The sequence below is a fragment of the Acipenser ruthenus genome, chromosome 5 (genome assembly GCF_902713425.1).
Source record: "Acipenser ruthenus chromosome 5, fAciRut3.2 maternal haplotype, whole genome shotgun sequence".
Taxonomy (NCBI): domain Eukaryota; kingdom Metazoa; phylum Chordata; class Actinopteri; order Acipenseriformes; family Acipenseridae; genus Acipenser; species Acipenser ruthenus.
In genome coordinates, this window is record NC_081193.1 from 63249822 (window position 1) to 63275271 (window position 25450).

General features: G+C 39.3%; 1 protein-coding gene across 2 annotated transcripts in view; it reads right to left on the reverse strand.

Moving 5' to 3' along the window:
* LOC117403135 (inactive phospholipase D5-like) overlaps positions 1 to 25450 on the reverse strand; it is a 128504-nt gene that overhangs the window by 36965 nt on the left and 66089 nt on the right. For both annotated transcript variants that reach the window (XM_034005155.3, XM_059024360.1), the window contains exon 5: positions 7074 to 7201. In XM_034005155.3, coding sequence (XP_033861046.1) covers positions 7074 to 7201 — 128 coding nt within the window. The remainder of the gene's footprint in view (positions 1 to 7073; positions 7202 to 25450) is intronic.

Consider the following 25450-nt stretch of genomic DNA (forward strand, 5'->3'; position numbering starts at 1 on the left):
ATACATTACAAGGGTAACAACATCACTACAAAAAATACACTGAAGTCACACATTATGTCTCGCTGCGTGAGAAAAGGAAACATATCATAACATATCGTAAAGAAAGACCAGTAGTAGTGCCAACGTTTTTTTTTGTAGATACTGAGCAGATCACCTTACTCTTATTGCAAACAACAAATTAAATGATGAAACAAAAAGGATTTGGGGTGATCAAGGCTGTCTTTCTTTGTAATGCAATACAACCCGAACTGAATGTATTCAGCATCATATTTTCGAGATTTAGATTTTGATGCCTTCACTGAGGATAGCTGCTCGTTTGTTCAGGTGGCACTTGTGGCACTGGTACTCGTGGAAGCATCACTGCATTCATTTTCTTCCTCAGGCTCCTTTCGTTGGCGTTTCACAAACCGCTCCATTATAGTCTGTCGAATTCTCACTGTACATGTGCAGAAGTGGAATGTTTCATTTTATCAACAGCGGGGGGAGAAAATATATCTAGAAGTTGAACGAAAAAAAAATATATATTTTTTTTTAATCCTATTGCCAGAAATTCTGCTTTATATTTAATTATAGTCTGTATAATGTAAATTGCATTAATATAGCTGTTTATCCATCCATCGATCCATTATTGATTCGCTTCTCCTGGTAAGGGTCGCAGCTATAGTTGTTTATTTAAATTGTAATTACATTTCACCCCACTTTTGTGATAATTGTACATACTCTAAGCATGAAACAAGCAACCAGGGACATTCAAAGTACATATTCAGGGCAGGGGGTACGAGGGCACGAGTTTTAAGATTTGTCTATTTAACTTTTAAGATTTGCTTTTAAATATTTCACACGTAATTTTCTTTTGTTAAATCATTTTACATATTTGCTGTGGACCCCCTGAAGCTTCTCAGGGTCCACGGACCCCAGTTTGGGAACAATCTGCAATTATGGCCAAACGTTTTGCATCACCTAGAATCTTAGGATTGAGGCATAATTAAAAAAAAAAAAAAAACTATATCAACATAATAATACAGATGTTTTATTTAACAACATGTAATCAAATAAACTACAAAAGTCACAAAAGTCTACCGGAAGCCATAATAGTAGTATAGTATTTCATGTTAGATTTTAAAATGCCACATTTTTCAATTTCTTTTCTTTTTTTTTTTTTTTTTATAGATTTAGTCGTTGCCAATTATTTTTATTATTTTCTCCCAATTTAGAATGACCAATTATTTTTTAAGCTCAGCTCACCGCTACCACCCCTGCGCTGACTCGGGAGGGCAAAGACAAACACACGCTGTCCTCCGACGCGCGTGCCGTCAAGCCGACCGCTTTTTTTCACACTGCGGACTCACCATGCAGCCACCTAAGAGCTACAGCGTCGGAGGACAACGCAGCTCTCAGGCAGCTTACAGGCAAGCCCGCAGGTGCCCGGCCAGACTACAGGGGTCGCTGGTGCGCGGTGAGCCGAGGACACCCTGGCCGACCTAAGGGAGCTCCCATCCACGGTCGGCTGTGGAACAGCCTGGACTTGAACTCGAAATTTTTCAATTGTTGTCAGTTTTTCATTAAGTATATGGATCACTTAATCCTATTCAACAGATCCAAGCTGGATTGGAACCATTAGAAAACTCAAGAGGTGCATTAAGCCTCCTATAGATCCCTCAAGGCTATAATGAACAAGACCACAGCAGCCACAGCAGCAATGGCACATAGGCCTACATGCTGGAAAAAGATAAATGACCAGAGCCTGTGTTTCTGCAAACCTGTCTGCATTTCAGAGAGGATACTACAGATTTACCTTTCTCCACTTTCGGCAATAGCCCAAAACAATTGCTAGGAGCTGCAGACAATTCCAATTACAGGCCCCTCTGAGTCTTGCTGCCTCAGATTTAATCACAGTTCCCATACGGAAACATAATATATTGCAGTATATGTCAAAGCAATAGAAATATATTTAAAATACATGGTCATATTCTTTTCTTTTTTTTCATTTAACCCTTATTTTACCAGATAAGCTTGAGAACAAATTCTCATTTACAACAACGATCTGGTCAAGAGGCAAACATCACAGCAGCACAAAGCAAACAAATACAACATAGAAAAAATAAATTATTATTATTTATATCTTAGCAGATGCCCTTATCCAGGGCGACTTACAATATCACATTATTTTTACATACAATTACCCATTTATACAGTTGGGTTTTTACTGGAGCAATCTAGGTAAAGTACCTTGCTGAAGGGTACAGCAGCAGTGTCCCCACCAGGGATTGAACCCACGACCCTCTGGTCAAGAGTCCAGAGCCCTAACCACTACTCCATACTGCTGCTCCACTACTCCATACTGCTAACTAAATAACACATTAACAAATACATACACATGCCTCAGACAATAGTGAATTGTGATTCCGATTAAAAACATCCTCCGAAACAAAACTCTGTAGTTTTTAATTTGATTTGAAATTCATTCCAGTCATAAGCAGCCGCAAACTCAAATGAATTCCACCCAAAAACAGTGGACACTCTGGGAAGAACCAATCTAATAAATGAATCTGATCTTAAATTGTAAACCGAAGCAGGGAACTGTAATAGGTTGTGCAGATATAGTGGAGTTTTCCCCAGTCAGGGTTCTATCAACTAACCTAAGCCAATGATCTAATCTCCTAGTGTGCAATAAAGGCCATTCAACCATAATATAAAGATTGCAGTGATGAGTAAGATAAGCAGCACCAGTTATAAATCTTATAGCACAATGGTATAAAGCATCAAGCTTCCCCAAAGCAGCTTTCAAGGCCATTTTGTAGACAACATCACCATAATCCAGTATTGGAATAACAGGCATCTAGACTAGAGTATACCTAGTGGAACGTGTAAAACATGATTTATTGCGAAAGAGAAAACCAATTCTAGATTTCACTTTTGATTGAACTTCATCAATATGGGGTTTAAAAGACAAAGCACTGTCCAGCCAAATACCTAAATATTTATAAACTGCTACTTGCTCTAATTCAGTCTTACTAGAAGTAAAAATTTTGCAAACACTATTAAGTGAACCTGTCATATTTGTTCTATTAAAATGCATAAGTTTAGTTTTATTAATGCTCAGCAAAAGACAGAAGTCATAGAAGGCCTGTTGAATTTTATCAAAGCTATGTGGCAAATCAGACATTACTAATCTCTTTCCTAAATATATGCTGTATAGTGCAATATATTTTTAAATATAGTCTCATACATTTCAGAAAACAGGGACCTAATTAGCATATGGCTGGAGCGGGGCATGCTGGGACAGAGCGATCAGACTTTCTGTCAGCTCTGAAGGACAGATGGACTGTTCTGTTCCCTATTTCGGATGTTAACCCTTGTGTTATTGTTTCCCCTTGTGTGTACCACTGTCCTGTCCTGTCTGGGGTAAGTGTGATGTGTTACCGTAAAGTGTGTGTGAGTAGTTTGGTGTGTCCCCGTCTCTCCCTACAGCTGTCGTCAATTCTGGGTAGAATGGATATGTAGCAGTAATGTTATGATATGTTAGAAAATATTATAATCTAAATCAAAATGTTGTAAAAATATATGGAAGCATGCTTTGAAATATGTTCCCTTATATTTGTTTTATGGACATTTTATATATTTAAATATATATATATATGTTGACATATATTCTCAAAATATTTCAAAGTATATGGAAGCATATGTTCCCTTATATTTCATGCTATATGTTGGTATATTTAAACTAGATGTCAATGTATGTCTAAAATATATTTAAATATATAGAATTATACATTTTTACAATGTATTTCAATATATTTTTGCAGCCATTTTTAATATTTCACTATATGTTTTAATAATATATTTTTTAAATATATCTATTGTATATTTTTCTGTATGGGTTAAGATGGTCTAAACACATGCCAAAGCCTTTTTTATGATTCAGAATTTGAGTTACATATGTTCTCACAACAGTATAGAACATTTTAAAATGACTCCCCCCCCCCCCCCCCCCAAGTTATCTGTCAGCTGAAAAAGGCAGAATAATCGCAAGTCAAGCAGAGAATGATATTGTCAAAAGCCTTCAACGTTTTCCTTCAGCGGTCCTGTCTGGGCCTTATTATTTTCCTGGTCTACACCACCTGCCAAGACTAACTGACATCTGTTATTTAAAATATGCAATATTTACTTTCAAATACACATTACTGACACACTGACTGTTTTTTGTAATACTCTAATTATCTAATTATATTTCATAAAATATAATGAATATGTACGAAGTAATATACATACACCCTAAATATTAGAAGCTTTAAAATATGTGTATTTGTATTTCCCATCTACAGTTTTGAAATATTGAATACCTGTTAAATATCCATGTGACAGGGCAGAAGCCCTGCATATGGAAATTGGGTATTTTTTATTTACATTTAAGTTGGTGCTAGATATGGCGGGTCTGGGACTTAGAATCCCTGTAATGACACAGGTGTGGAAGGTGGCCAGGTGTTAATTACATTTATTGAGTGTCAGTTAACCCAAGCCATTTGATATAAAAGGGGAGCTGAGATGCCACTTTCTTTGTTATTTTTGTTTCAGCAACCAAGAGATGAATGTTTGGAGAACCCTCACGGCTGCTGTATGAACCAGGGTGAGAAACTGGTTATCACTGGGTGTAGACCGGCATAACCCCAACTGTAAGAAAGAGATTCGTTTAGGGGATTCTAATCCCACTCAACAGTTATTTGAGTTAGGAAGAAGGTTCCTGGAGCAGGACCTCCCTTTCAGTGGGAGCAACGCTCGGCCATTGTTTAGGCTAGCTTTTGTTTTCTTACAGGTTGTGTTTGTTCAGTGTTTTATTTTGAATATTTTGAAATATTGTTTATATTTATAAATAAACCTGCATGTCTGCGTGACCTGTCGACCACACCCTCCAGTCTCTCTCCTATCTGTCAGCGGATACTTATGCCCCTAATAGAATCCTATTAAGTGTATTTTGTGTAGTGACTACCTATTGGATTGTAGTATTAATTCAACTTGGTAAAAACAAAGCACTACTTAGTAGACAGAGCTCAACATTAGAACATTAGCAGCTTTTTGGTTTTTCGATCAAAAATTCAGAGATGGCCAAGGTTTTAGACAAGGTCAGTCGGCCATTTATAAAAAAAACAAAACATTTTTTACTGGATAATATATGTGCTGTCAATCCAAGTGAAAGATAAATTTCACAATGGCATGAAATAATAAGAAACCAAAAAGGGGATTTCCAGCAATTTGAATATTTTTTTTTAACTGAAAGACCTTCTTGGATTGCCCAGCACAGAGATCCAGGAGGTGAAGATGAAGATTTACTTTGGCAAACTGAATTGCTGGATTGCCTTTACATTTCAGACATGCTTAGTTGATGAAACACCACAAACTCATCTTTGGAACTCTTCCCAATACCTTTTTAAATATGGATTTATGACTGACCAGGATCATGTAAATTTAAGTTTACTTTTTTTCTTTTCTTTGGATTCATGTTTTTATGATTGTTTCAACTGTTTTTGTCCTGTTTGAATGATTTATTGATTTTATAATGTTGTTTTTTCTTGCTGCCTTCTCTTGCAAGGACCCCCTTGAAATGAGATGTATATCTCAAGATTTCTATCCTGGTTAAATAAACACATTTGAATTGAAAATGTGACTTTAGTGGATTCCAGGTTCAGAGCATGAAAACACTCAACTTTGAAGTTTACAGTAATCAATGTTGCTCCCTGCTTAACTTTGTCAACACTGAGTCCATCATATACTGTAAAATACACTTCATTTTTGTAGTTCCCTTTATGTAGACATCATTGGCTTGGTTTACGTGCAAACATAATAAGTGCAATTTTCGTAGTATCGTTTTAGCAATTTTGGTTTACATGTATTTTTCTTTTAGGAAGAGAAATTTCAAATGACCAAATTCATATTAAAATATGGCAGTGCATATTTAAATGTCATTAAACATTCTAGTTTGGCCTGACGTGACATATTGTTCAGCTTTCAGAGTGTGTTGAAGGAAATGAAGCAATCATAACAACAGCTGGCCTCATTTTGGCCACAAAAAATTAAATAAAACCCCTGTCTAGTCCATGTATAGATTAAACAAGTATGGGGTTTAACTGTAGTGCTTTTTACATGAATTATATATATATATATATATATATATATATATATATATATATATATATATATACATACAGTATATACATATATATATACAGTATATATATATATATATATATATATATATATATATATATATATATATATATATATATATATAATCTTTCTAATTCATCCTGGGATTGCAAGTCTTGCAGGAAGCTGGCAAGCCTCACATTTCTCTTTTTTTTCTGTGTGCTGTTTTTTTTTTTTGGTCAAAGCAGCATGCCAATTTATACTTCTCGGCACTTCTCAGTTGTTAAGAAACAATCAATGGAACAGGATTTTTGAGTCAGGTTGCATCACAAACAATATCTCTACTGCAGAAGTCTCATGAACATATGTTACGCCTTTCAAAATGTACTAAAAACTAAAAAGTTTTTGAGAAGGCAATTAAGCAACCCATTTTAGCTGTACTGTGTTTTGGACACGCACTTCCTAAAGCATGAGGAATGTGCACGGTATGGGCATGCTACGTCATATTCTCATGACAATGGAGAGTTCATTTGGAATTTCTAAACTGCATGTAAACTAAGCCATAGAGGTGGGTTAAAGGATTAAGAAAATATATTGTAATCCTCAGGTTACATAAAGTATAAAACATTGGAGTATGTGTTACATCCAAATCTATGAAGAGCTTCTTTGAAGTTAAGGGTGAAGGACATAATTATCCACCTGGGTTCTGCTGTGTATGTTATGAAATCAAATCATGTTTTGTATTTTTTTATAGGGTGTTCTTAAGAAACCCAACAACAGCCTAGAACTTGTCACACATGTCTTAATTTATTTAATTAATTTAAAATAGTTTTGTGAATTGGCCTTTCTGGTAAGTCAACAGTTACAAATACCAAAGATGGAATTACAGTCTCTGTAATAAAATAACCGATTTCACTGTATAATGTTTTTACCTGTGCCATGGAGTGCCATTCCATGCTTGCACTGCCAATGTACATGTGCTTCTTGTCCACAACCCAGAAAGAGGAGCGCAGATTGCCTCTGGTTAAGGCTGTCATGTTCAGAAAGTGTATGTCAGCACCTGAATTAGGAACATAGAAGAAAAACATATTTTGAGGTTTCGCTTAATGTATCAGGTCCCCTTCAAGTAATGTGTGATATGATATTTATATTACGTATTACATTTTATTTATAGATGATTTGCACGAAAATAATAACGTGCAAAGGACTGGCCTCCACATTGCCATCTCCGACCAGGACTTTTTACAGTTTTTACAGTGCTTTTAAATCAGTCCTGCTTGTTTCTACTGGTAGAAGGCTGAATGAGTTTGCATTGGGACTCTTTCAGCACCAGTTACGACTATGAACTGGCAGAACTCTGTCTTTCTTTGATGGAGGAAGTGTAGGAAAAACTATCAAAATGATACAAATACTTGATACATACTGACAGTCTTTCGTCTGTGTAAATTGCTTGCTGGAGTTCTGTTTGGAGATGGTATTGTACTGATATGAAATTGAGTTTTACAGGCTACATAATAGGGTCAGTATTCATGGATTTGTGTTATTATGGACATTATTCAGAAAATGATTGTCATTATCAACAAAAACGGACAAAGGCTTTCATTGTAAAAAAAAAAAAAAAGGCTATTATGGAATACATTGATCCAATGCCATTTAATTCAGTTATCTTTCTTTCCTGTACCCTTGATTGGAGTGGGTTGAAGTGGTTTTATTCACATTTCTCAATAATGTTTCAGCTGTTGGAGCTGGAATCCATTATTCCAAAAGTCGTATGATGTTGTGACCTTTCATCCTCATTTATCTATTGCACATTCTATACCTTTTTTATAAACAAATTGAAACAATGGAACCTATTGTCAAAGCTTAACAACTACAGCATATAATTTTGAATTGGAAACACAAACAAGGTCTAGTACTTTATGCACGAGTGATGAGTCTGACAGATACTAATGTGGGGAGCTTCCCAGAAGGGAGGTACAACCTATTACATTTAAGGTGGTACACTTGCTTAACAAATGTTAGACAATAACATTAAAATAGTAACATGGAATGTTAACAGTCTTAATACATATGATAAAAAGAAAAAAATACAAACATAGCTTAAACATAAAAAAGCAGAAATTAGATTTTTACAAGAAACACATTTGTTGAATCAAGATGTACACAGGCTCAGACAGTCGTTGTTGGGGTCCTCCTGTCATAATACACATGAGTCTAAGAAACGTGGAGTATCAATACTTTTTGCAAAGTCATTAACCCCTTCTCTGCTGAGGCCCTGGTGACACCCTGTGCTAAAGACATTTTGTGATATTGAGACTCGCCTGTTTTACATCAAAATTACTATATGTTTCTTTTTAGATACCCCTGGCAAACTATATATTGTTTTTGTTTTTTTTTTGTTGCCAGACTGAAGTTTCTATTGATGCCAAATTTTTATGTTTTACTTGGTAACAAAATACAGCTGCTGTTGTACTGACTAGCCTAAAAGTTTCTCTCCAACCAACTAAACCAGACACAAGTCTGAGATAGAACGTGTCACATACAGTAACTATATACAAAAAACACGTGGTTCCTAATGTTTATTTTTACCCTCTGATCGCTGAGTTTACGCCACTGGACAAAAAAAAAAAAGGTTGCAACTACAGTACCTCCCACACACTCGATACGTTACGTGGTGTCATGTGATCAGAGTCAGGAGCAGGACACATCTTCCTCTTCCGTCAACAAAACAAAATGTAGACAAATAGTCACATGTTACTTCAAAGCTGATGTCATGAAGCGCAGCTATTTCACAGTACAAGCCAAAGATAGCCACCGCTTGCGTTCAAGTAGGCTGTAAATTACATTTAACAACTGCGTCACATCAAATATATTTTATCCATGTAATATAATGGAATTAAAGCCATCGACCTAATAACTCCTGGATGAGCGACCCCCAGTGAAAAAACGGCAATCCAGCTTTTTCTTTTTTTTTAACCATGTTTATGATGTACCAAGTACATCCGTAGCACAGAAGAGGTTAAATGAGGCAATCCAGAAGGAAATAAGTGACAGTGAGTGAAAAGTCTTGATATTATTGGCAACAGTAAACAACCATAATTTAATTCTGCAAGTTTATATGCGCCAAATGTGGTGGACCCAGGGCAGGGTTCTTTGCTAATGTAGGGAAACTTATTTTGGAGTTGGGAGAGCTGCCTGTAGGTATAGGGGGAGGTTTTAACCCGCCCCAGGACTTTTTTTCTGGATAAATCAACACTAGGGGATACTAAGAATCCCAGTGTGGCAGAGCAGGGCTCTGCCCTTGTAAATATTGGCAGGGATGGGGTTAACCTGCCCAGGTCTATTGTGTCAGGTGGGAATAATTAGCAATCAATTAACACCCAGTCACCTGACATAAAAGGAGGCCTCAGCTCCTCAGTAGAGAGAGGTAGCTAAGGAAGCAAGGGTGATTTTTCTTTGTGTGCTGGTTTTCTGGAAATGTTTGCAGTCCAGTGAAGGCAAAGTTCAGCCTGGAAGCCTTATTTTTGTAAGTTTTACTTTGTGTTTATTGTTTCTGTTTTAAAAAAAAGCCTTTTTTTGGCCCTTGTGCCTGTTTATGTTGAGTCTTTTATTTAATAAAAATCTTTTGTTTGAGCAGCAGTCTGTCTCTGGGCCTCATCCCTCGCGCCATCCTGTCACATGTGGTGTCAGAAGTGGGAAATAGCGCCTCCGGGAGGTTCAAAGCAGTACTGCAGGATTTTTTTTTTTTGAATAGCAATTTTTTTATGAGCATTTCTTTTGAGAAAAAAAGAGGATGGGAGGAAGAGCGGCAAGAGGCAGCAGCAACAGCTGCCACAGGGGGACATCGGCCCAATCTACATAGTAGATGAGTGGTGCCCTGGTTGTGGGGCATTTGGACACACAGTGGCCATCTGCCCCACCCAAACAGAGGTGAGGAGAAGGAGGCAGAGAGGAAGGAAGACATGGGAGGAAGAGGAGTGGTGCACCAACTGCATGTGGTACGGGCATGAGGAGCACCACTGCCTGGAGGTGTTACAGGACACAGACCTGGAGTGGGAGGAGCCCGAACGTCCTGCGCCTGAGTGGGAGGAGCCCGAACGTCCTGTGCCTGAGTGGGAGGAGCCCGAACGTCCTGCGCCTGAGTGGGAGGAGCCCGAACGTCCACAGCCCAAGAGGGGGGAGTCGGTGAGTCCACAGCCCAAGAGGGGGGAGTCGGTGCGTCCACAGCCCAAGAGGGGGGAGTCGGTGAGTCCACAGCCCAAGAGGGGGGAGTCGGTGCATTCACAGCCCAAGAGGGGGAAGGCCGAACGTCCACCTTCGTGGGAGGACGACTTGCTGCTCCCACCTCCACCAGCAGAGGGAGAGTACCTGCTGGTTCCGCCTCCACCGCCATGGGAGGATGACTTGCCGCTCCCACCTCCACCAGCAGAGGGAGAGTACCTGCTGGTTCCACCTCCATAGCCGCCACCAGCAGAGGGAGCATGCCTGCTGGTTCCCCCGCTGCTGCTGTCCCGAGAGCCAGAGGGGGTGGAGCTGCCGTCCCGAGAGCCAGAAGGGGGTGGAGCTGCCGTCCGGAGAGCCAGAGGGGGTGGAGCTGCCGTTCGGAGAGCCAGAGGGGGTGGAGCTGCCCTCCCGAGAGCCAGAAGGGGAGGAGCCACCGACCCGAGAGCCAGAAGGGGAGGAGCCACGGAACCGAGAGCCAGAAGGGGAGGGGTCACGGACCCGAGAGCCAGAAGGGGAGGGGTCACGGACCCGAGAGCCAGAAGGGAAGGAGCCAAGGGCCAGAGAACCGGAAGGGGAGAAGGCTGACACCCTTCAGCAGCTCTTGCACATGCTGCTGAGAGGAGCTCAGTGGAGGCGCACCCGACAGCGACGGCAGAAGGTGCCAGCCCGACCTCAGAGGATGCTGGAATGTGCACAACCACCACCACCGATGCCGGAGTGGCTGGAGCCGTTGCCACCGGAGGAGCTGGAACTGCCGTTGCCGGAGTGGCCGCCGTCTCCACCTGCTGTTCCCGAGGGTCCACCATCTCTGCCTGCTGTTCCCGAGGGTCCGTCTGCTGTTCCCGAGGATCCGCCGTCTCCCCCTGCTGTTCCCGAGGGTCCGCCATCTCCGCCTGCTGTTCCTGAGGGTCCGTCATCTCCGCCTGCTGTTCCCGAGGGTCCGCCGTCTCCGTCTGCTGTTTCTGAGGGTCCGCCATTCCCGCCTCCGCCACCAGAGGGAGACGGGCCGCCGTTCCCGCCTCTGCCACCAGAGGTGCCACCAGCGCTGCTCCTGCTGGAGGATCCAGGTTCCCTGCCAGCGTTTGCTTGCTTTGAAGGTCCGGGGCCCCCGCCATTGAAGAAAGCTTGGGGGATCCGACATCAACACCGCCCACCACCGCCCGCTGAAATAGCCCACCCGAGGGACATAAGGGGACTCTTGGGGGGAGGGCTTGGGTTCAAAGTGGGGGGAGGGGGGAGTTTGGCCGATTCGGCCTGCGTACTTTGCACGTGGGGGGAGGTGTGCGGCAGAGCAGGGCTCTGCCCTTGTAAATATTGGCAGGGATGGGGTTAAATTCACCTCCCTGCCCAGGTTTATTGTGTCAGGTGGGAATAATTAGCAATCAATTAACACCCAGTCACCTGACATAAAAGGAGGCCTCAGCTCCTCAGTAGAACATAAGAACATAAGAAAGTTTACAAACGAGAGGAGGCCATTCAGCCCATCTTGCTCATTTGGTTGTTAGTAGCTTATTGATCCAAGAATCTCATCAAGCAGCTTCTTGAAGGATCACAGGGTGTCAGCTTCAACAACATTACTGGGGAGTTGGTGCCAGACCCTCACAATTCTCTGTGTAAAAAAGTGCCTCCTATTTTCTGTTCTGAATGCCCCTTTATCTAATCTCCGTTTATGACCCCTGGTCCTTTTTTCTTTTTTCAAGTCAAAGAAGTCCCCCGGGTTGACATTGTCTATACCTTTTAGGATTTTGAATGTTTGAATCAGATCACCGCGTAGTCTTATTTGTTCAAGACTGAATAGATTCAATTCTTTTAGCCTGTCTGCATACGACATGCCTTTTAAACCCGGGATAATTCTGGTTGCTCTTCTTTGCACTCTTTCTAGAGCAGCAATATCCTTTTTGTAACGAGGTGACCAGAACTGAACACAATATTCTAGGTGAGGTCTTACTAATGCATTGTAGAGTTTTAACATTACTTCCCTTGATTTAAATTCAACACTTCTCACAATATATCCAAGCATCTTGTTGGCCTTTTTTATAGCTTCCCCACATTGTCTAGATGAAGACATTTCTGAGTCAACATAAACTCCTAGGTCTTTTTCATAGTTCCCTTCTTCAATTTCAGTATCTCCCATATGATATTTATAATGCACATTTTTATTGCCCGCATGCAATACTTTACACTTTTCTCTATTAAATTTCATTTGCCATGTGTCTGCCCAATTTTGAATGCTGTCTAGATCATTTTGAATGACCTTTGCTGCTTCAACAGTGTCTGCCACTCCTCCTATTTTTGTGTCGTCTGCAAATTTAACAAGTTTGCTTACTATATCAGAATCTAAATCATTAATGTAGATTAGGAATAGCAGAGGACCTAATACTGATCCCTGTGGTACACCACTGGTTACCTCACTCCATTTCGAGGTTTCTCCTCTAATCAGTACTTTCTGTTTTCTACCTGTTAACCACTCCCTAATCCATGTGCATGCATTTCCTTGAATCCCTACTGCGTTCAGTTTGAGAATTAATCTTTTATGCGGGACTTTGTCAAAAGCTTTCTGGAAATCTAAATAAACCATGTTGTATGCTTTGCAGTTATCCATTTTCAATGTTGCATCCTCAAAAAAAGTCAAGTAGGTTAGTTAGACATGATCTCCCTTTCCTAAAACCATGCTGGCTGTCTCCCAGGATATTGTTACCATATAGGTAATTTTCCATTTTGGATCTTATTATAGTTTCCATAAGTTTACATATAATAGAAGAGAGAGGTAGCTGAGGAAGCAAGGGTGATTTTTCTTTGTGTGCTGTGTTTTTGGAAATGTTTGCAGTCCAGTGAAGGCAAAGCTCAGCCTGGAAGCCTTATTTTTGTAAGTTTTACTTTGTGTTTATTGTTTCTGTTTTAAAAAAAACAACTTTTTGTTTGGCCCTGGTGCCTGTTTATTTTGAGTCTTTTATTTAATAAAAGTCTTTTGTTTGAGCTGCAGTCTGTCTCTGGGCCTCATCCCTCGCGCCATCCTGTCACACCCAGTAACTATAAAACTCTGGCAGAACTAAGTAGAGAGCTTGGCCTGATAGATATATGGTGATTATGACATCCCACGGAAAGGGATTATGCGTTCTATTCCTCAGTGCACAAAGTGTCATCTACAATTGACTACTTTAATCTCCAAAACTCTAGTTATGGTAGTAAATGTGATATAGGAGTTATTGGAATATCTGACCATGCAAATGTGGATCTTATAATGGCTGTGGGGATGAAGCCAGAAAAATCACAGAAATGATGATTAAATACAAGTATATTACAGGACTTGGCTCAAGCAGCCAGACTTCAGAAGGAAATTGAATTATTTTTTTAATATTAACAAAGGTTCAGCACAATACAGCTCAGTGGTACGGGAAGCTTTTAAAGCATATGTAAAGGAGTGAATTGATTAAAATGACACAAATAAAAGATTTAGAAAAGGTACGCAAACTTTAAAGAGAAATTAAGGAATCAGAGACAACATATGGAAGTAATCCTTCTGCAGAAAAACTTCATAAAATGACAAAAGCTAAATCTGAGATTAATTCAATTTATAATAATAAAAAAAAAAACAGAATATGCACTATACAGACTAAAACAAACCCATGACGAATCAGGGGAAAAAGCAAGCAAACCTCTAGCACGCCAACTTAAAAATATTGAAATTAGAGATGAGACTGGACAGCTACATACAGACACCAAGTCTACTAATAGCACTTTGAAAGAGTACTACCATAAATTATATAAATCTGAATCAAAAGCAGAGAGATTATAATAATTTATTTCCCAGATTGAATTACCAAAACTTAATGTAGAACAAAGAGGTTTTTTTTTTACAAAAAAATAACAGAAGGGGAGATTACAGAGGCAATACAATCAGTGTCAACAGGGAAGGCGCCAGAGGATTTTACAAGCAGTTACGAGACAGTTTTTTTTTAAAGAAATGAGTGACCAGTTATTAGTTTATTAATTGTCCCCCAATTTGGAATGTCCGATTATGGCTTTTTTTTCTCCTCACCGCAGCGGGTCCTGACACACCACAGACGTTCTGAGAGCGTGTGAGTGTCCTTCGATCTCACAAGCCTAAAGCCAGAAATGCTTTTACGCCGAGCAATCCAGAGCAGGGGTGGGCGGGCTACTGATCCAGGAGATCAGACCTGCTTTTTATCCACTCTGAATGTGATCGGTGTCTGGCCAGCAGGATTCGCTGTTGCCCGATGAAGAGAAGCAATTCCTGCCGGTTTCCCATCCCCCACCCCGGGAGCGTCAGATCCAATGTAACGCCCCCTTTGGAGTCCCCAGCATAGTTTGGCCTCTTTGCACAGCCCGAATATGAACTGGCGCCATCCAAGCTGTATGACTCACCCTGCCCTCCCAGCGGCAACACATTAACTGGATGAGCCACTCAGGACCCCAGATTTTAATATTTTAACCAAGGTTATTGCTATAAGACTGAATGAAATTATACAGATGTTGGTTAACACTAGAACTACCGGAGCAGTATCACGGTTTTTAAATGTGTTTTTCTCCACTGATTTGGCAGTTAGGTGCCTGTGCTTTTTTGACTTTTCCTAAATATATGTATGTGGCAAAGTGGTTAGTAGTGTAAAGGTGTGTAGGTGATGCAGCGCTCCAAACAATGACAGACAACAAAGTTCATGGTCCAAACAGTTCTTTAATTTTTCTTAACACGGTTTGGCACCGTTAAATAATAATACTGGCTTTATACAGCAATGTGTATTGCCAGTAATAAACCACAGGGTTCAGTCCCAAAATAATAATACAATAACAATAACACTCAACACAGACACGGCCATTTCTCCAGACAGTGCGTGCTCTTGTGCAGGTGTGGTGAAAGACAACAATAGTGGTGCAGCAGTGCAGTTTAGTCCAGGCTTATGCTGGCCTGTAGCGACCTCCCAGTACGTATTAGCTGTCTAACAAGAACAAACGGTAACAGTTAGACAGACAAACAAACAAAACACTAAACACTCACGATCCATTTTTACTTCCATTTCCTTACGGGTCCTTTCAGTGACCATAACAAAGGAACAGATTGCATCGTCACATCCCGTAAATACCCTTAGTCACACCCACTTCGATAGCTAGTTCAATCACGTATCCTCCAATCCATGACTGACACATCACGTAACGTATTAGGGCGATGACTTCTGGCTTTGTGACTCCGCCCCCTGCCTTCAGATCGAGAGGGAGATTGTTGACTAGGATTCTTTGCTCTTTGTCTCAATGTATTTAACATCTCAAAGCATCAGTAGACTAAGAGTTGCAGAAACTTATGGAGATATAATACATTATACCTAGAACTATTAGAGCTGTCATTTTGACTGTCATAGTAAAAACGGTGGGTTTGGCTTAGTGTGAGCGATCGAGCTGCTAAACTTGAAAGCTTTGTGTTTATTTTCAATAGCTACAACAGGATACTTTTTCAGACAAATGATTTATTTATGTACTGTACGAATCTTATTGTCTGGTGAAAACAAACAGACAAACACAATGTAGGACTGCACAACAAGTCTTGCAGTACTTTCCAGAGTTACCGGAAGATGAATCTGGACATGAAAATGCGCCAGACCAGGAGACAGTGATGAAACTTGCTGTGATCACAATGAGGTTACTGATAGTGACAGTGAAAGTGATAACGAAGTTGCAGACATTTTTATGACAGAGATAAACACAGCCACAGCTGCATACTCAAGTTGGATTTTTGTTACCACCCGGGAGGCAGCAATTATCTACCTACGTCTATCAACTTGTGGACACAGAAGGGTGCACTCTAACAGTCTACAAGTGCAAACCAAGAAAGAAATGTAATTTTGCTGAGCACGCTTCATCCTTCCGTTGCCATTGGGAATGATGCAAAGAAGATCCCAGTGACTGTACAGTTTTATAATTCCTTGAAGTTTGGAGGTGATATAGTAGACCAGACACATAAGAACATAAGAACATAAGAAAGTTTACAAACGAGAGGAGGCCATTCAGCCCATCTTGCTCGTTTGGTTGTTAGTAGCTGATCCCAGGGTGTCAGCTTCAACAACATTACTGGGGAGTTGGTGCCAGACCCTCACAATTCTCTGTGTAAAAAAGTGCCTCCTATTTTCTGTTCTGAATGCCCCTTTATCTAATTTCCATTTGTGACCCCTGGTCCTTGTTTCTTTTTTCAGGTCAAAAAAGTCCCCTGGGTCAACATTGTCTATACCTTTTAGGATTTTGAATACTTGAATCAGATCACCGCGTAGTCTTCTTTGTTCAAGACTGAATAGATTCAATTATTTTAGCCTGTTTGCATACGACATGCCTTTTAAACCCGGGGTAATTCTGGTTACTCTTCTTTGCACTCTTTCTGGAGCACCAATATCCTTTTTGTAACAAGGTGACCAGAACTGAACACAATATTCTAGGTGAGGTCTTACTAATGCATTGTAAAGTTTTAACATTACTTCCCTTGATTTAAATTCAACACTTCTCACAATATATCCGAGCATCTTGTTGGCCTTTTTTATAGCTTCCCTACATTGTCTAGATGAAGACATTTCTGAGTCAACATAAACTCCTGGTGTTTTTCATAGTTCCCTTCTTCAATTTCAGTATCTCCCATATGATATGTATAATGCACATTTTTATTGCCTGCCTGCAATACTTTACACTTTTCTCTATTAAATGTAATTTGCCATGTGTTTGCCCAGTTCTGAATGCGGTCTAGATAATTTTGAATGACCTTTGCTGCTGCAACAGTGTTTGCCACTATTTTTGTGTCATCTGCAAATTTAACAAGTTTGCTTACTATACCAGAATCTAAATCATTAATGTAGATTAGGAATAGCAGAGGACCTAATACTGATCCCTGTGGTACACCACTGGTTACCTCGCTCCATTTTGAGGTTTCTCTTCTAATCAGTACTTTCTGTTTTCTACATGATAACCACTCCCTAATCCATGTGCATGCATTTCCTTGAATCCCAACTGTGTTCTGTTTGAGAATTAATCTTTTATGCGGGACTTTGTCAAAAGCTTTCTGGAAATCTAAATAAACCATGTTGTTTGCTTTGCAATTATCCATTGTCGATGTTGCATCCTCAAAAAAAGTTAGACGTGATCTCCCTTTCCTAAAACCATGCTGACTGTCTCCCAGGATATTGTTACCATATAGGTAATTTTCCATTCTGGATCTTATTATAGTTTCCATAAGTTTACAGTTTACAAGTTTACATATAATAGAAGTCAGGCTTATTGGTCTGTAGTTACCTAGTTCGGTTTTGTCTCCCTTTTTGTGGATCGGTATTACGTTTGCAATTTTCCAGTCTGTCGGTACAACCCCTGTGTCAAGAGACTGTTGCATGATCTTGGTTAGCGGTTTATAAATAATTTCTTTCATTTCTTTGAGTACTATTAGGAGGATCTCATCCGGCCAAGGGGATTTGTTTATTTTAAGAGCTCCTAGTCCCTTTAACACTTCTGCCTCTGTTATGCTAAAGTTATTTAAAACTGGATAGGAACAGGTCGACATGTGGGGCATGTTGTCTGTGTCCTCCTTTGTAAAAACCTGTGAAAAGTAACCATTTAATATATTTGCTATTTTTTTTCTTCGTCTATGATTTTGCCATTTGTGTCTCTTTGACATTTAACCTCTTCTTTGAATGTTCTCTTGCTGTTATAATATTTGAAAAACATTTTGGAATTGGTTTTAGCCCCCTTAGCAATATTGATTTCTATCTCTCTCTTGGCCTTTCTAACTTCCTTTTTGACTTGTGTTTGCAGTTCCAAGTACTCTTTCTGTGTACTTTGTTTTTGGTCCCTTTTAAATGCTCTGTAAAGTGCCTTTTTTCACTGAATATTTTTTTAAATTGATCTATTAAACCATTTTGGCCATTTTGTTTTAGATTTAGATTTGTCTACCTTTGGGATGTAATTGTTTTGCGCCTCTAGTACTACATTTTTAAAAAACAGCTATCCTTTTTCTGTGGATGTTTTCTCTGTTTTACTCCAATCTACTTCTGTTAGTCTCTGTTTCATACCTTCATAGTTTGCTTTTCTAAAATTGTAAACTTTAGCTTTAGTCATTATTTTTGGGGTTTTAAAAATCACATGACAAACTAGACTCCACAAGGTACATTCCACATTTTGAACAGTTATACATTTCCATCTTTTTAACAGTTGTCCGTTCCATGTTTTAAACAATGCACATTTTTAACAGTTTTATCTTTCCATCTTTTGAACAGTTGAACAATACACATTTTCAACAGTTGTAAGTTACATCCTTTGAAGAGTTGTAAGTTCCATCCTTTGAGCTTTTGAACACGTTTTTTTAATGTAGTCCTGTTGTGCATGATTATATTACAAAACAAAAGTAAAGTTACGGAATAATAGTGTAGCAAACCAGCTATTGCAAGACTGGAGATGGAAATTACCGTTGAATAGCCAACAGAGTCGAATAAAAGACCGGTAAACAGAAAACAGAAAATAAAACACCCAAACAAACAAATGTGGGGCACTAATTCTCTACTGCTCCAATCTGTGAAGGTTAGCACGTTTGATATGGGAGGTCAGGGACCTAGATGACCCAGTAGCAGTAATGTCATTAGGCCCAGAAAAGGCGTTCAACAGGGTTGAATGGGAGTATCTCCATCACACTCTGGAGACCATTGGATTTGGCCCTCTTTCAAACTTTGATAAAGGGGCTTTATGGTAACCCATCTGCAGTAGTTTTAACAAATTGACTGCTCTCCCCTGCTTTCTCACTGGGTGAGGGCACAAGGCAGGGCTGCCCTTTTTTATCTGGCCTTAGAGCCTTTAGCAGAAGCCACAAGATCTTGCAAAAAGGAACACAAAATAATGCTATATGTGGATGATGTATTGATGCTCGTCTCTGACCCCCAGAAGTCAGTTCCATCGTTGCTTAGCTTTGTGTAATCTGTGATATCTGGATACAAGATAAATTGGTCCAAGTCAGAAGTCCTACCATTATCAAAATGTCACCACTCTTCCCTGTTTGTTAAATGGAAATTCAAATACTTGAAAGATAAACTAAAATACTGAATTCTGAGAAACCCTATGCTAGAAAAAATGGTGGACTCCAATTTAGGGATTACTATAGATACAATTACAACAGGGATCTGACGGCTGATGAATACTGGCACAAAATTAGACTTGTCTACTCCTAGCGGAGAGCCACATTTTCCTACACTTGCCAAGTTTGCCATTAATACGGTATGTTGGCTTTGCCACACAGTATTGCAGAATTAGAACATGTTTTTTTTTCCCTCAAATTAACCTTGCAAAAACAGATGTAAGAAATGGATCGAATTCTGACTATCAAGACTACCACTTCAGACCAACAAAGAAAATGATCAAGTCTGCAATGTATCCATGTATGACCAGAAGTAAGTGAGACATAATGAAATAGCCAATTTTAAATCTATTTTACTGTTTCTGATTTTTTTTAAATGATGTCAAAAAAAATACAGTGTCAATAAAAAAAAAGCCAGTTAGTAAAAACAAAATTGCAAGATTGGCAACCATGTCTTTATCACACACAAACTTGCAGAATGCATAAAACTTTGCTGAGAATATATTATGTCTGACTGAAAATGAAAAATTCTCAGACAGCATGGATTTGAGAGCAAAACGTAGCATGATATTTGTAACTTAAGCCCAGAGGTACCGGGGCTGTAATTAAGCCTAGAGGTACCGGGGCTGCGCCCTGTGATGCCCCGGCACAACAAGCACCAGAACTATTATGTCAGAAATTGACATTTTTACAGGGAGCTACATATCCACTGCTGATATTGCTCAGTTGTAATTTGTGCCCTTAACATCAAATTCCCAATCATGTAACAAGAAGATGACCTCCTTCTGACCGAGAAACAAGCGCTGACAAATAATAATCTCACTTATTTTGATATTTGCAGCCAAAATAGCGTTTTATAAATGTTTAGAGAAAATGTTCATGGAATAGTTTCCATCAATCTTTTTCAGCAGAGAAAATAAATACAAATACATAAATACAAAAAAACAAATACAATACTTGATTTACTTTTAATAATAATAAAAAAAACGGGACAGTCCCTTATCTTCTATTTAATCCAATATCTAGGAAAAAGATAAAACCACCTTCATATGTCACGAAAAATACTGTTGTATATAGGCACCGGGACAACCAGTGTTACAATTGCTACAGCACTTGTAGTGAACATACTGGTGGTGCTTATCATAGCCAGTAGCACCCACCAAAAATACAGTTACCATTTTACTAAAATACTGTTACCAGATGTAAATGCATTACTGAACCTGTACTTCACTGTGCCAATGACTTCTAGTACAGCTAAACATTCATTTTCTGCTTTGTGGCAGCTGAAGACCTATCTAAGTCAGAATATGCAGCAGACAACTTTAAACACAGTGGCTTTGTTAAGCACACACAAAGATAGAACCGACACCATAAATGCTGAAAAAATTATGCACATGTATATAGCAAAGAATGAGTGCAGAGAAGCCTACTTTGGCAAGCCAAAGTCCTAATCCTCTGCCTAATGTGCAGTGTGTTATTTTGTTTATTGTGATAAAATATATTATTCAATGTGTTCATAGTATAGCACTATAATGTTTGGAGTTTGCGTTCCATATCAGTTGTTAAAAGCAGATCCTTATTGACACAACTCAGTAATCTGACAATTTGGTCATTTTTTGACATCTGACTAAAGAAGTTTAACAATAGATATAAGATAATATAGTAGTTGTAAATTGGCCAGTGTATTCAGTTTGTCAGGGACATATGCTTTTAAATACTAGATTTAATATTTGATTTTGAATTTTATGAGTATTATGGTTGAAATCCTATGGTATGAGCAACATTTTTTTTTTGTTTGTTTGTTTTGTTTTGTGGGGTTTTTTTTGGCGTCATGTGACCATTGTAAGCTACAGCACCAGTAAGGTTCAGGAAGTTTCAGCGCCTATGCTTTTGTAAGAGTATTTGCAAAATACATCTGCATGTTTTCCATATTTCCTACAACAATTTAGATGAGGAAACCAGCTGTTTCTGATTCATTGCTGGTACCCTAGCGTCAGAAACTGTGTTGTTATTGCATCTGAGTGCCTGTGCGGCATGCCACCACCCAATGCTCTGTGTCTGCCTCGATATTATTCAGTGACGACCCACACACTTGACACTTCCCCCTGTTACAGTGAGATTTAAATTCAAGATGATGCTTACACTCTGCAGAGAGGTATGTCTTAAAATATAAAACAGAACAAAGAAAAGACAGTTGTCCAAACCAGAGACTCTGAATGCAACACCAGCAGTAAGCTTCACAAAGAGGGCTTCAAAAGATGGACCAGGCAGGCTTGTGTTACCAAGCTTAGCTGATAACTAATTGTAATTTTGCTCCCTTTTCTCTCCCTTCGTATGTCAGAAGACTTAATTAAACCTCAACATCTGGCTTGTTAGACAGCCTTTATATCTAAAATTAATAATATACTTTCTAGTACCAGGCTACTCCTTAAAAGTAATACTATGCAGTACCAGGCTTCATCCCACTTTTCTAAGATAAGGATTTATGAGGTTTTCTTCTAAAATGAATAATATATATTCTTGTACCATGGAGTTCCTCTCACTTGTTAAGATAAAAAATATAAAAGTGAGGGTCTGTTAAGTTGGAACACCTGTTCTGTCAAGAAGTTTCGCCTTGGTTGTTAAAACATATTTTTCTTTTACCATGAAAATCCTGGTACTTCCACATTATAAGAATAAAAAACGAGAAGCTCTCCTGTTCCAAGTTGCAGCTGCTGATAAGAAACTCTTTCACATTCCAAGAGGGCCCATTAAGGTTATTAAATTAGGTCAGTGTTTCATAGTTTCACTGAGTCTCTCATTTAGGCTAACACAGATTTCTGCAATAATATTTCTGCTTGTAGCCTTTTTAACATTTTCTAAACCAGGACAGAGTTTTAAAATAATGTTATTGCCTTCAACAGTAACTTTTCTTCCAATGGTCTTTTCAACACAGTATGCAGTTTGCGTCCAGGATATCGGAGTGCTCTCAGCACGATTGGAAATCCTTTTCTTGTTCTGTTGTTAAAGGTTCCTTAAAAGTCACCACAGGGTCCGGAATCCAGCGCTGAGCATCGCAAGTGTGTGTAACAGTCTCACATACAGTACCTGATACCTGCAGGATACCTGAACTCTGTTAGCAGGTTTCCCATCTTTGCATTCTAACTTTCCCAAATGACCCCATATCACCTGGTGAGTCTCATAACATCCCAAACATTCAATTCACCTTACATTTAACATTTAAATAGGAAAAGGATAATCCCTGTGGATTATCAGGGTCACTGTGACAGGATGACGTCACTGGCCAAGCTGTTGTAATCAGGAAGGAGACTCAGAGACAAGAAAGCTGCAGGTTTAAACACTTTTGCACACTTTCAATTATAAATAATAAAACAAACAAACAAAACACAGGAACAAAACAAACAGTGGCACCTGACTGGAATCTATTAATCATTTAATCACTTCATTCAATTGTTGGCTCCAGCCACATTCCAACATGTGTTTGCCCAATACACCCAATACTCCCCACATATACACACCGATGCACTGACAGGGTCTTCCCCCTGTCACACAATAATAATACAAAAATACAAATAAACATAGGGACGTGGCTTACCCCATCACAGGCACACTCAAACATCCTACAATGCTTTATTATATGGGTACATGCAGGACACGGTTTTGGTTCTGCTAGTATAGTCAGCAGTCACATATCCGACCCTATAAAACTTCAGTGACGGTTATACGCGCCTGACGTATATCTGATTAGTTCATATCTGAAAGGACTGTCTTTTAAAATAAGCAGGCTTCCATTTAGATGTACTGTATTGGTTTTGTTGGTACAGTACTATATTTTTAACAGAAGTAGTATTTTAATTCAGAATGATATGATTCTGGAAATATCACTTACCAAAACTAAAGAGACGACACGTTAACTATAATACAGTACATACTTTTAAATTCGGTACGTATTGTAGCGGTATATAAAATTTCCCATTAATGACCTAACAGCAAAATTAAATCTAAATGTTATCCATGCACAGAACTGCGTAAAATGTAAAAGTCAAAACCAAAAGATTAAAAAAACAACACCAGTTTCCAGAATTAAAACAGTATCCCAAGTCTGTATTCAAAATTGCAGAATATAGCGTTAGATAAGGCCCTAATGTCACAGTTCACTTGCAAATGAAAATGCACAAAAGCAACAAAAGATCACAGATAATATATATATAATCACAGTATCTAAAACTGTGTAATGTTTAACTGTTACATTACTCTAGCTTGTCTTGTTCGCTTTGTTTTGGCTGCATTTTGGCATTAGAGAGATTTTTTATTTATTTATTTATTTATTTTTAAAACGCGGACTGTGACGGATATTCAAATAAATTGTAACATGGAAGAGACGGGCTTTGTATCACAAAACTGGCAACAGAGTCGGAAATCGCGTGTGATGGGTAAGTGCATGTGACAGAAATACAATGAGTTTTGGTTGTAAATCTCCCTCCCGACCTGTGAGGGCGCTAAGCAGCGAAAGTAGAGTTCTTTGGACGGGCTGGCCTGACAGTTCTTTCCCCCGGGCCAGGAAGTCGGTCAGTCTGGAAGAAGGCGAGACTCTGTTGCAGGAACATATTGACCCTGAAGGGAAACGACGTAGCAGCTGCAGATAGTAAAGACAGCTGTATTCGTTTACCAAGGGGTCATGCATGATAGCATAAAAAGGGGACGGAGAATCGCAATCTACTTCATTGCTTTGGTTACGGAAACATAACCCGAAAGGACCCATGCAGCATTTTATAAAATATAGTGAGTGTTTGTTTGTCTTGTCTGTAATTGTTACTTGGGTTTTATAGACAGCTAACACATTCCGGAGCTGTCGCTAAGGGCCAACATAAAAACCTGGAACAGCACTGCACTATTGTCACTCATTAAAATGTATCACCCACCACAAGCACTACAGCACGCACCCAGGACTGGTGACCGTGTATGTATATTGTGGGAGGGATACCTGTGTTTATTGTTTGGGACCGCAACCCGTTATTATTTAACCCCGTGCATTACACATTACTGTGTATTGCCGGGGATCATTGTTTTGGTCACCAGACCTGGAGTATAAAAATAAAATACCCCTTTTCCATACCGGATTACAATCTCTGTCTGTGTTATTCCTGCACTACATCACCTCTGCACTTGTTCACAATCAACCACTTTGCCACAGTGTATTAATTTGTTACATATGTATAATGGGGATTGATTTTATTCTTAATACAAGGGCAATAAAACGTGACTGACGTGTATCTGGGTAACAGATATCCGAGTGCTGACTGTACCAACCCAGTTCTGTATCTTTGACATCCACATATTAGTCTGGACACATGCATGTTTGTCCCCCTTTTCAGAGTTTCCCACAGGGTATAATGGTTCTGGACTGATAACTATTTAATTTATACATTTCAATTTGATCACAGAGGGCTATTTTGTTAGGTATTCCGTCCATCCAAAATATCTGAGTTGGCCAGAATTCACTATTATCCATATCAGAGGTTTCCCAAGCCTCATTATCACCTCCATCAAAAGTTGGTGTGAAAAGATGAAAAGCAGTACTGACTGATGACTAAAGGGGCATTCACACCAAACGCGCTGCGTGGCAAAAAATGAAAAGCTATTGTTTTCAATGAAGTCATTCACACTGAAGGCGGCGTGCAGGGGACGCACTAGGGGCAGCGTGCAAGAGATAAAAATAATTCAACTTTTGCCGCACCGCATCGTGATGTACATTACCAGCAGCCAATCAGAAGAAGACAGTGGGCTCGCAGAAAATGAATGAACAATTAATATTGACGAAGAGAAGCTAATATTGTATGTGTCGGAGCACCCAGAGTTGTCCAACACAACTCCAAATATCTACCGGGATGCAGACCAAAAAGCGAATGCTTGGAGGGTCATCAGTTTGAAGATGGGACGATCAGGTAAGTTAATATTTAATTACATTTTACGTTGTAG